The sequence below is a fragment of the Salvia hispanica genome, chromosome 2 (genome assembly GCF_023119035.1).
Source record: "Salvia hispanica cultivar TCC Black 2014 chromosome 2, UniMelb_Shisp_WGS_1.0, whole genome shotgun sequence".
In the NCBI taxonomy this organism is placed as follows: Eukaryota; Viridiplantae; Streptophyta; class Magnoliopsida; order Lamiales; family Lamiaceae; genus Salvia; species Salvia hispanica.
In genome coordinates this window covers 12901171-12913927 of record NC_062966.1, presented here as the reverse complement: position 1 = coordinate 12913927, position 12757 = coordinate 12901171, and the positions used below count along the sequence as shown (strand labels likewise).

At 38.1% G+C, this 12757-nt stretch overlaps 1 protein-coding gene across 1 annotated transcript; it reads left to right on the top strand.

The window, feature by feature from the left end:
* The first annotated feature begins 7058 nt into the window (after nt 1–7058).
* On the top strand, nt 7059–12412 carry LOC125205055. Its single transcript, XM_048103854.1, has 7 exons — nt 7059–7450; nt 8063–8143; nt 8242–8391; nt 8702–8772; nt 8858–10630; nt 11244–11394; nt 11488–12412. Exons 3-7 carry the CDS (start codon nt 8250–8252, stop codon nt 12189–12191), a joined length of 2841 nt encoding a protein of 946 aa, XP_047959811.1. The 5' UTR covers nt 7059–7450; nt 8063–8143; nt 8242–8249; the 3' UTR covers nt 12192–12412.
* The last annotated feature ends 345 nt before the right edge of the window (nt 12413–12757 follow it).

Here is a 12757-nt window from a genome sequence, read left to right as displayed (position 1 = left end):
CCTCATTATACGCATTCAATTGTTTGTTTTATTAACAATTAAGAAAGCCCATCATTATTTATTATTGGGGGGGAAACATTATTTGTGGAACCACTCTTTGTAATTTTGTGTATACTACTACTACTTCTATAATTGAATGGGAAATCCCCTGCACCTAATCTTATTGTATTTTTTGGCACATTGCTCCAGCTGTCAGCTGGTGAAATCGGTACATAAATGGACAAATAGGTTTTTAATAATGGAATTGTCACATCCACAGTTTTGGTTAGCAATCTAATTTGAGGTCGAATTCTCATATTCTACTTACTTAATAATGACAATTGCGCTGCCTTAAATAATGTATTCGACCTAATTTAGGAATTATATGAATTGTAGGATACTGCATATAAAAAGTCAGATGTTATGTTTAGATTTTCATTAGTACTAGAGGAAAAGTGAAAGGGTGCCAGTTTTAGTATGGTATTGACTCGACTTATTTTTCCGGCATTGATTTTATTATTTATATTAAAAATTGAAAGTGTGATAATATAATTGATGATTTAATATGTAATGATCCTCTTCTATTGGCTTTTATTTCATATGTTGTTGGCACATTAATGATAACGTTAGTGCAATCGTTCCGTATATGATGCAATAAATAAACTAATATAAAAACTAACAATATTATAAAATTATATTCCTTTACCACAATTTCTTTGCCCCAATCAAATTGTACCTACTCTATATCTTTGAAAACGAAACAAGAAAGAAAGTGGCCGAAAAAGCATTATAGAAGCCGGAGTGGAAGTTATGGATTTTAGGTCACTTATGGAAAAAAAAATTATTTTATTTTATTTTATTTTAAGTGGACAATTGAATACACGGTTTCCATCATTATACTATTATTAGTAGTAGTAGTATTTTAATTTTGCAATTGAATTCAGGTCCCATTTAGGATGATAAGAAAATTCAGGCATTGTCTAAAAAGGGTCGAATTTGCATATAAGCGTCCATGAATCTTGTAGCTGAAAATGCTGTAAAATTAAGAACCTCTAAAAAGGTACAATTTCGTTTTTTACCATCTCCAACCATTTACATCAAATTCAAATCTATTTTTGAGTATATGTCGTATCAAATTTTATTCCAACCATTTATATCAAATTCAAAATTCACACCATTTTTGAGTTTTTATTTCACAAAAATTTTGCAGTAATACCATATTTGGTGTTGTTTCACAAAAATTACCAAAAATGAATTTGCAGTGAAACAAAATAAACTTAATTACTCTTGAAGGTAAAATACCATGCTGTCCATGCACAATAGGGAACTTATAACTGACTAGGTTGCTTGCATATTACTAGAACACATTAATTCTTAATTATTTCTTCAAAAATAAATGATATAATTTTTAAGCAATCAATTAATTAGAAGTAAGAAATAAAATGTGATCATAAATATATAGACCAATGACATACTACAACCTAGATAAGGGTTTGGTCTCCATTATTCTCAACTGGAAAAATGATGAAAAAGGAAAAATCTTAGAAATTACCTTACAAATGAGTAGACTCGCTTTTTAAAATCCACCTACTTTTTGTTTACAAATCACTTGTATCTTAACATAATAGTAACATTTTAATAACTTTAATCCTTAAATAGTTGCGATTTTATTGCGAAACAAAGTCGATCGCTGTTTTGAATCAAATAACAATTATGCCTTATATATATCAATGGATTCAAAGACCCAATGGTATGCAATACATAATAGTAACATTTTAATGACTTTAATCCTTAAATAGTTGCGATTTTATTGCGAAACAAAGTCGATCGCTGTTTTGAATCAAATAACAATTATGCCTTATATATATCAATGGATTCAAAGACCCAATGGTGTGCAATACATAATAGTAACATTTTAATGACTTTAATCCTTAAATAGTTGCGATTTTATTGCGAAACAAAGTCGATCGCTGTTTTGAATCAAATAACAATTATGCCTTATATATATCAATGGATTCAAAGACCCAATGGTGTGCAATACAGTATAAAAAAAACAATCTTTTTAGGGACACTAAAATTGAGATGCAATCACTTGCGTTGGAAAGTTTAAAAATATATATAATAATAATTTAGGATGCAAAAAAAGTTTTCCTAAATTAAGAATAAATTGACTTAATATTTTGAGTTTTTAGGATGTTTCCATTTGTGTCCTCTAATTTTAGTTGGGACACCAATAATAAGGACGTTTTTTGAAGTGTTGGTGGTATGTTTAGAGCATCTCCAACGGTGGACGTCGCAGTAGGACGTCGTGGAAGTCCGACCGGACGTCCGCCGTAGTGAAGCAAAAACTCGGACACGGACGTCCTGTGCGCCCGTCGGATGGGCTCGGATATCCGACCGACGGGCGGGCGGACGTCCGCCATTGTGGCGTGGGTCGGACGTCCGACTAAAAATTATTATTATTTTTTAAAACTCTATAAATAGGGCTCGTTGAACTTCATTTCATTCACACCACTTGTGTTGACATGGTTCATTTTTTATTATCTACTATGTAACTTTTCTTTTTTCGAATAAAATATTTTTCGATTTTTTATTATCTACTATGTAATTTTTCTTTTTTCGAATATTTTTTAATAAAATATTCGCATTTCCCCGTTCGTATTCGTGTCGAAATTTAATTCCGTATATTTTAATTTTAATTGTGAATTTAATTTTACTGCGGAAAGTCCTAGTGGGAAGTCCTAAGAGCATCCACAATGGCGGCTAGCGCACCGACTAGCCGATTCGCGTCGCTAGCCGGTCGGCTAGCCGAACCATTGGAATCGGCCAGCGCCTTTTCGGCGAGTAAATAGGCGAGCGCACGCCGATTTGCGAGCGCTGGCCGCCATTGCAAGCTCGCGATCGGCCAACGCTAGTTTTTATTATTTTTTTTGAAATTTTTTGAAACACTATATATACGCGATTTTAGTTTCATTTTCATTTGCACCACTTGTTTTAACGAGTTTTTTCTCTCTCTAAATTTTTGTACAAGAGCAATATAGAGCGATGGACAACAACAACGAGTTCAGTCCGGCGACGAGCGGATCTCAGACTCCCACGGTACCCGTGTGGTTTGGAAGGGGGCAGATGGGCGGGCAAATGGGCCAAGGGTACAACAACCCTTGGCAACAGTTGATGGGGTTGATGGCGGGCGTGCAGGGGGGATGCAGGAGGGGATGCCGGGCGGGGGGCAGGCAAAGCCGGGGTGGGGAGATATGCCTCAGATGCCGCAACAGATGCTACAATAGATGATGGGGATGATGCCGGTATGGCAAGGAGGGATGCAGCCCGGGATGCAGGGGTCACCGGGGGGACACGGTCTATCGTCCCACTCTTGATTTTTTTACGGCTTTGTCTCACACGTCGACCCCAGTGGGGATGACCGTTTCTCATTACATGAGTTGGGGATCGATATGGGGGAGGCGGACACTACCGTTCCGGCGGGGGGAGTAGGGGGTAGTTGGGCCGCGCCGAAGAAGAAGAAGAGCAAGGGGAAGAGCAAGGTGGTCGGCGAGTCGTCGCAGCCGGCTGTTGACGACACCCCCACACGGAGGAAGTGGACGGAAGAGGAGTACGTCGCCTTGGCCAAGGCGTGGTTGTCGGTTTGCGATGATCCGCTGGTTGCGAACAACCAGCGGATCGTCAACATGTGGGCTAAGATTAGAGCAGCCTACAAGAGGTACTGCCCGCACGGAAAGGACTACAGCGGGGAGGAGTGCCGGAAGGGGTGGGAACGCATCAGGGCCGCGGTCGGCCGATTTTCGGCGTTGTACGCCAACGCCCTCCGCATGATGCGTAGTGGGCAGACTGGGGAGGACTGCCGGAGGATAGTGGAGAGTCAGTTCCCCAAGCCGGGGGTTTATAAGGAGTTCACCTTCTGGAACTGCTATATGGTGCTGAAGGACTCCGAGAAGTTTCGGGCGGGGATCGACGCTGGGTAGCCGAAGAAGCAGAAGCTGAACTATTCGGAGATTACAGCGGCAAAAGCGGGCGGCGGTTCCCACGACCTCCCCCCGGATGTTGAGGAGTTTCCGTCCCCTCCATCGTTTGCGACCCGCACTAGCCCGATTGGCCAAAAGCGGCGCAACGGGCAGCGAGGGGATCCTCCCCTCTATCGCCCCGGGAGGTCCAGTCGACAACCCCCGCCCCCACCCCCGCGTACACCTTCTTCTCGCGTAAAAAAACGCGGGAGCAGATGTACATGGTCTTCCAAGATTGGAGGGCCGCCACTGACCCCACGGAGAAGAGGTTTCTTCACTCGATGCTCGAGAGCATGCGGATCGATTTGGATGCCGCGAGGGCACATATGGGGGCTCAGATGCCACCGATGAAGAGGTCCTGGGTGGCGGCGGCGACGACGATGAGGAGTAGAGAGAGGCGGGGCTCGTGTGTGGAAGCCCGGTGTTTTTTTTTCAATTATGTACTTTTTTTTTATCTATGTACCTTTTTTTTATTTAAATGAAATGAATGAATTTTTCCGTATATGTCTCGTAAATTTAATTTCGTAATTTATCATAAATTTAATTCCGTAAATGTAGTTGTTTTTTAATTATTTTTATTGCGGCTAGCCTGTGGCTAGCCTTAGGCTAGCCTATTTGATTAAAATGATGATGTGACAGGTGAATTTTTAATGCTGATGACGTGGCAGGGAGAGAGAGTGGCTGGCCTATTGCCATTGTGGATGCTCTAATGCAGGGGAAGTCCTAGTAATGTGACAGTGGGATGGGAAGTCCTAGTGATAACGTGATAGGAAATTTTTGTGAAAGTCCTAGTGGAAATCTTAGTGGGAAGGGCGCCACCGGAAATGCTCTTAGAAACACAAATTAGCATCCTTAATTGTATTAAAAATATTCGTTTTAACAGTTTTTTTTTGTTACAGTGGTGGTGTCATGTGTTAATTCAAAATATTATTTTAAAATATGAGGATAGTAATGTTATTTTTTATGTATTGTAATTTTTTTTATTCTCGTGATGTCAATAATTAAATTTTTTACCCATTAACATGAATGTATCAACACATTTAAACTGACATTGTACATGTATTAACTTTTTATGATTTGTGTTGATATATAGATTGACATTGCACATGTATATATTGACATTTTAGGAATGTTGGCATTGATCTGATTATTAAAATAAATACTAATCATCCAAGCATATGCCATTGAGATATATAGTTAAGATTCTTATAAAATTATTATATTTTTATTAAAAATAATATAAACTGATATAGTTATATATATAAATTTAAAGTTTTGAAATTATTTTTAAAAGAGATGATATGATTTGCTATAATTAATAAAATTCAATTTCCAATCATATCTCTATTGACTTTTTTAAATCTTAACCACTTATTTTGAATTCCAATGAATTATACTGGTTGTAGTTATAAACTAAGGGATAATTATCATCCTAATAAAATCTTACATGGATATATCATATATGTAACCATATTTATGTGAATGGAATATATCATCCCTGGATATTGACTTATTTTCTTGGTTTTTTGTGTAATAAATGTGTATGTAAAAAGATGTGAGAATTATATCATCCTTTGATGTTGACTTATTTTTTTAGTTGTTTGTACAATAAATGTGTAATGTAAAAAGATGTGATAATTGCATTATTATTGTACTGCAATGTGTAAGTAAAATGCCCATTCAATATTCAGTGTGAATTTACTTAAAGTTAAATATTAAAAACATGCTTGCATGCTTAATAAACATAAAATAAATACAATTGCAAGAGGAAACTTATAAAATTTAATTCCTGATATAAAATAAAATTGTAACCTCAATTTGAAGGTAGTCGCTCAATCGAATTGTATTGACATAGATGAGCTAGGCGCATGGACATGAACATCAGTAAAAAAAATAAAATTATTTTTAATTACAGTGAATCAATTTCGTATATGAGTCTATGAATTGAATACACTCGTGATTGTGTTGTGAATTGAAGACACTCAGAGATTATGTTCACTATCTCTAGATTCTCTACTTTAACCAATGTATAATGGCCATGGTTTTGGATAATAAATTATGTACTAGTATAATACTCCCACCGTTCCATGTGTTTATTTTCAGCACGGAGATTAAGAAAAATTGTTATAGGTGAGTTAAGTAAAAGAAGAATAAAGTGGAAAATGAAAAAGATAGAGAGATGAAAAGAGAGTAAAGTAGGTGTGAAAAAATGTGTTGACTTTTACCATAAAAGGGAAATGAATATATTACTGTGGAACATACCAAAATGACAAAATGACTCTATTACTATTAAACAGAGGGAGTACTTGATATGCAAATAGGGGATGAGTAACAATGTTATTCGGGTTAGTCCAGCGGGCCCAGGACAATCCTATTTGAGTTATGTTAATCGATTTGTGATTTTTATCAGTTATAAATATTCAACTATAATCCTAAATATTGTGATTTTGGGCTAGTCAAACGAGCTAATCAGACTACTATTGATAAAATAAAAAATGTGACCTACGATACATAATAAGTAAATTAGTCATAGTCATATTTGTAGGATGTAAAACATTTGATAACATTAACGCATGACACAAGTTTGTTAGGGAGTGTTTGGTTTTCAAGATTGTATTCGGGATTAAATTTGTAGTGGGTTTGATTCAAGATATTCAATCCCACAACTCAATAATTAGTCATAGTTAACCCCTTATTACTAAAATAATCTTACAACTCAATCCTAAATTATATTTTAGTACTATTTTATCTTGAAAATAGAACACCATCTAACAGAATAACTTATCACACGACAATAACCTGGATACTACACGATGATTTTTGAACCGGATCGAACAATACCCGTCACCCGATATCCGAAGTGACTAACTCTTTTTTTTCTGCAATAAAATTAAATTAGCATCAAATCAAGATGGGTCCGAATGAATTAACCACGAAACAACAAGGACCACCCAAGAGAAATATCCGAGGAAATAAGTAATGATTTATTTAAAACTGTTTAAAGTTTTTTAGTTAAAACGGTTTCTATTTTCTGTAAATTACATTTATTTAGAAATCACATAAACAAAAGGGGCTGAGTCCGACACGGAGTCGGTGGAGCAGAAAAAAGCTAACCTCACTCCTCACAAGCAAACAAAACTCTCTCTCTCTCTCTCTCTCTCTCTCTCTCCCTTTCTCCGGCGACATTTTACCGGTGTGTAAGATTCCGGCGATTTCGACGCGTTTTTCCACTCCGACGCGTATGTGGAGCTCCCCGCCGCTGTTTGCATCTAAAACCGCTGCTGCTTCCGTTACAAGATAGATTGAGCGATTCGTTTTTTTCGCGTTCGCATTGCTGGAGCTAGGCGTTGGAAGAGTCAGTAATTTTAGCCCTTGATGTTTATTGGAGTCTCTGCGGTGCTTCATCTACGACGCTCTCGGTTTTGTACTGTGTCGGATCTCGATTTCTGGAGGTGAAGAAATGAGCCGAATCTGACTCTAGCTTTTGTGTTTTTCTTTTTGATTCGCTCTGTGCAGCTTTTTTTTCCAATGATTTATGAATAAAGTCATGAACTTTCGGGTTTTATTTCAATTAATGTTCAATTTCTTCCATATACCCCTTTCCCGTTAGCTTATTTTGCTGAATAATTAATGCTTAAGCTTCTTTAGCACTAAAGGCGGTGTTCCTCGCGTTGATTTTTGCCTTTTGACTAAATTTGCTTATGATTTAGGCTCGAATGTGAGCTTTCAAAAAAAAATTGATCGGCAAATTGTTCGTATTTGAAGTTTTTTTTGGTTACTCTTTTCTTTTTGTGTTGGTGAAAAAGTGGTGCAGCCTCTTGATGTAAACATTTCGTAAGCTTCATTTTATTTTCTTCATCACACGCGATTTGCCCCCCTTTCCTTTCTCTTTAGCATTGCCAGTTTTGGTGTTCAAGATTTGATCTTTTCAAGACAAATCTTTTAAATTTCCGTTCGATTTGCTTGCCAAATTTTCTTTTATTATGCTTTTCTTTTAATCTCTGGGTGATGTATGGGGTAGCTGCGGTGGTTAAATTTTTTCTAAAGTTGTTTTCTGTTTTCAGATTGAAAGCTGCAGATTCCTGAAGTCCTTTCCTTGCTGGACATCTGCCTTTTCTTCTGGCTATCACTTTTTCGCTTTTGAGGTATTGTGATGTAGCAGGGGAATCAACTGTTTCGGCCTTTATACTTTACCTAATTATCTAGTACTAATACTATATGGGTTTAAATATTATTTGACCAGGTATTGAGATGAATGGCACTTCAAACAATGGCAAAAGTCGCAACTTTGAAAAGACACATCCAGGGTGCTTGGGAAGAATGGTGAACTTGTTCGAGTTGAACATTGGTGTATCTGCAGATAGGCTTCTCACTGATAAACCGCATCGAGATGGTGTGCACTCGTTCTACTTTAATTTCTGTTGCATAACTATAATTTCCTTAATGAATTCTCTTTTATTGGCCCCTTAATTTGGTTTTCCTGTGACTTTTTCTTCTGGTTGATTTACGTTTATGATTATTACCTAATTGTTTTTTAAATGCCTAAATGGTTGCTGGATTTTAAATTTGTTGCTGATATGATATCTCATAATTTGAACATCGAGTTTTCTGGGCGATATGCCTCTCTTTTTTGGCCTACCTCAACTTAATTTAGTATTCCATAATGTGATCTTGCTAAATGACATATTTCAATTTTTTCACAGGTTCGCCTGTCTCAAGGAGCAGATCAGATGTATCAAGTATGAGTCCTTTTGATCAAATTGAAGAAAAAGCGGTAACTGAACTATCACTTTGTAATTAGCCACAATGTTTTCCAGATTTTGCATGGACAATGTTTAATTATGTTGTGTGGATTGCAGATTGTATCTGAATATCCAGACACATTTTCAAATAAAAAAACAAATGTGAAGCCTGTGAAGATGCTCATTGCGCAAGAGATGTGTAAAGAAGTGGACTCTAGACGTAGTCCACCAAATTTGGTTGCAAAGTTAATGGGGCTTGATTCCCTTCCACAACAGGAACCTGGCTCAGCAACTCAAAGAAACCATTCTAAAGGTCATCCTCGGCGTCATTCAGAGATACCTATGAGTAACTGGGAACAACAGAATGGATTTTTTCATTATGTAGAGCCAAATGAATTCAAAGATGTTTATGAAATATGGCAGCAATCAAAAAAATCAACACGTAAGGGGAGATATGATGAACCTACAAAGGACAAAAAGATGGCTTTTGTTCGTCAGAAATTTGTTGAAGCAAAACGCCTGTCTATGGATGAAAAACTTCGTCAATCTAAGCAATTCCAAGATGCGTTGGAAGTTTTGAATTCCAATAAAGACTTATTTCTTAAGTGTCTGCAGGAACCAAATTCTGCATTTTCACAGCAACTTTACGATCTGCAGTCCATTCCGCCTCCTTCTGAGACAAAGCGTATCACTGTTCTTAGACCTTCGAAGATGGCTGGTAGTCATGATTTTGCTGGAGCTGGGAATAGAGAAGAGAAAGAGATGGAAAAGTGTGCCTTTGTTCAGCTGAATGGCTTGGAAAGAGGCCATTTGGGAAATTCCCCTTCTGCAAATTGGAAGAATTATGAAAATCCTGCTCAACCGACTCGAATAGTTGTTCTCAAACCAAGCCTGGGAAAAATACTTGATGATAAGGTTGTGGGCTCTCCACAATCCCAGTCAGCGAGAGTACATGATGAAGAGTTTTATGGGGACGAAGAAGACAATGAAGTTCAGGAATCCAGAGAAGTTGCAAAAGCAATTACTCAGCAAATGCGTGAAAAACTTGGCAGGCACCACAGAGATGAAACCTTGATTTCGTCAGTCTTTTCTAATGGCTATGTCGCTGATGAAAGTTCATTCAATAGATCAGAAATTGAGTATCCAGCTGGTAATCTCAGTGATTCAGAAGCTGTGTCACCTGTATCTAGGCACTCGTGGGATTATGTCAATAGGCTTGGCAGTCCATTTTCATCCTCTTTTAGTAGAGCATCTTATTCTCCAGAGTCTTCAGTTTGCAAAGAAGCAAAGAAACGTCTTTCTGAAAGGTGGGCTATGATGGCATCTAGTGGGAGCTGTCAAGAACAAAGACATGTTCGGAGAAGCTCCAGTACATTGGGTGAGATGCTTGCTCTTTCTGAGACAAAGAAAGTCGCTTCATCTGGGGAAGAAGGCAGTTCCAATCAAGAAACCAAGGATGCAAATTCTCCTTTATTCAGTGAACTGAGGACAGACAGACCTGTGGATAGTTCAACAATAAATCTCACCAGGTCAAAGTCTCTGCCTGTATCATCTAATAAGTTAGGAACTGGGATACATGCTGATGTTCCAGTTTCTGGGAAGGATAAAATGGAAATTTCGAAAGAGGACAGAAAGGTAAGAAGTTCCAAATCATTCAAAGGGAAAGTTTCAAGTTTTTTCTCCTCGAGGAATAAAAAGCCCGGTAAAGAAAATTTCCTTGCATCTGACACCAAAGATGAATGCCGCTCTTGTCCTGGAGACATTGTCAGTAATAAAGCTGAAAGTCTTATTGGCAAAGGGCAGGACTATGTACCAGCTGATCTGCTCGAGACATCAATTAAAGCATCTTCTTCAAATCTTATATTCAAGCAAGGGCTGATATCTCCGGAGGTAATATCATCATGTAATATTATTGATTGCTTCAACTGTTTATCAACTTGATGCATGAAATGTGTAGTTACTGGTGCAGATTAGTTACATGAAATGTGTTACACACAGTTTTTAGCTGATGCCTAGGTGTATAAATGCTTCTTTTGACGTTTTACACCCATTTTCTATAAGAATCTCTTAAAAATCTTGAAGAAAATTCGTATGGCTTCCATCAAGATGATAATTGTGCTATTTCCCGGAGAGCATATAGAGTTTTTACAAAACTCTAACTGGCTTGGCTACTATGAAGTTTGATCACGATGGAGAAGTTAAAGGGGGGAAATTGGTTAGAGAGCCTATCAACATGGTGATTGAGCTGTAGCTAGTGAGAAAAGAAATACACAGAATCCCTCAGTAACTTGTGATGTGTGCTTATTAGATTTGCCTATAAGCTTTACCTTATTGGTTACATGTAATTTGTTGGTATCTGTCAAAAGATCTTCTGCATGATTTTTTCTTGTGTCTCGAGTACTTAGTATTACAGGGTTATACTTCTTTTTATCTTAATTTATTTATCATCTTATTTTATTCGAACTGCCAACTAGAGACTTATCATGTGTTCCAACATTTGCAGCCGGACTTGTCTATGTCAGAACCAATTGTATCTGGAAATCTCACTGAAAATCAGGAGCAGCCGAGTCCAATATCCGTCTTAGATCCACCCTTTGAGGAGTGTGGTCACATAACGAAAGTGTTTCCTCATTATGACAAGCCTGATCAACATGGTACAGTCTCTGTTGCCTGAATTTTGCAATGGCTGCATTTTTCCTTCCTGGTGGTATTGGTTGTTAATTATTTTGTCCGGGTTTCTTATTCAGGATATGAGTTGCCACACAATGCAATTAGTTTGAGCTTGATTGACAAATCACCGCCTATTGGCTCTATTGCTCGTACCCTGTCATGGGATGATTCATGTATGGACACAGCTTCATCATACACCATCAAGGAATCCTCAACTGCCCAAGGAACAGAGGAAGGAGAACGAGAATGGGTTCTTCTAGTGGAGACATTACTATCTGTAGCTGGGTTACATGGTGAGATGCAATCGAACACATTTTTGGCAAGATGGCACTCGCCTGAAAGCCCTCTGAACCCATCATTAAGAGACAACTACATTGATCTAAATGACAAGGACATAGTGCATGAGGCCAAGCGGAGGCAAAAGAGATCAATGCAAAAGCTTGTGTTTGATTGTGTGAATGCAGTGTTAATGGATGTAGCAGGATACGGAGTGGGCCCCGCCCAACGTGCCATTCCCAACAAGATGTTGGATAGTGCATCATCAAGAATGTTGGAGGAGGTGTGGGCTCGGATGAGTGCTTGGTTTTCTAGTGAGTTGAGATGCGATGGTGGGGACGACAACAGCCTGGTGGTTGAGAGGGTGGTGAGGAAGGAGGTGGTGGGCAGTGGGTGGGTGGATAATTTGAGGCTGGAGGTGGATAATTTAGGTAAGGAAATTGAAGTGAAGTTGCTGGAAGAGCTTGTGGAGGAGGCAGTGGTTGAATTGACAGGTAGAGAGTGACGAGGCATTTTTATTCTTTTAGCAATATGTATTTATACTCTCTTTTCTATTGTTTTTTTGTATTGTGTTTCACACTACAATGGTCCCCCCAATCCCATCTCCAATTGTTAAAGCGATGCAACTTGTCCCCAATATGCATATCCCATATTATGACCTCTTCTTCTGTATATTGTATGTATAACTGGTTTAATAGTGATAGCCATATGATGTGTTTGGACCTAGACTCGTTTTTATCTCTATTTTAGATGCCACATTTGTAAACGTCTGTTGAGGTCATTATGTCAGAATGCAGATTTTATAAACTATAAATATGTCAGTGGACGTGCGTTTGAAGCATCGATCGCTTACTTAGAGCCTCTCTCTAGAAGCATCGGACATGACTCGGGTTTGCGTTTATAAGAGCATCTCCAATGGCTTTAGGCCAGCCATAGGTCAGCAATAACCTAGCCAACAAACTCCTCCAGCCACATCATCTAGGACTAGAAACTGTCTGCCACATCATCAGGACAAGAAACTAGACAAGCAATAGCTTAGCCATAGGCCAACAAAATTATAAAAAACAAATA

Bases quoted from the DNA above. Each gene is read 5' to 3' on its own strand.
- LOC125205055 (XM_048103854.1), top strand. From the start codon at position 8,250: ATGAATGGCACTTCAAACAATGGCAAAAGTCGCAACTTTGAAAAGACA. The intron at 8,773-8,857 runs GTAACTGAACTA...TGTGGATTGCAG, and splicing joins ATCAAATTGAAGAAAAAGCG to ATTGTATCTGAATATCCAGA. The intron at 11,395-11,487 runs GTACAGTCTCTG...TTTCTTATTCAG, and splicing joins TGACAAGCCTGATCAACATG to GATATGAGTTGCCACACAAT.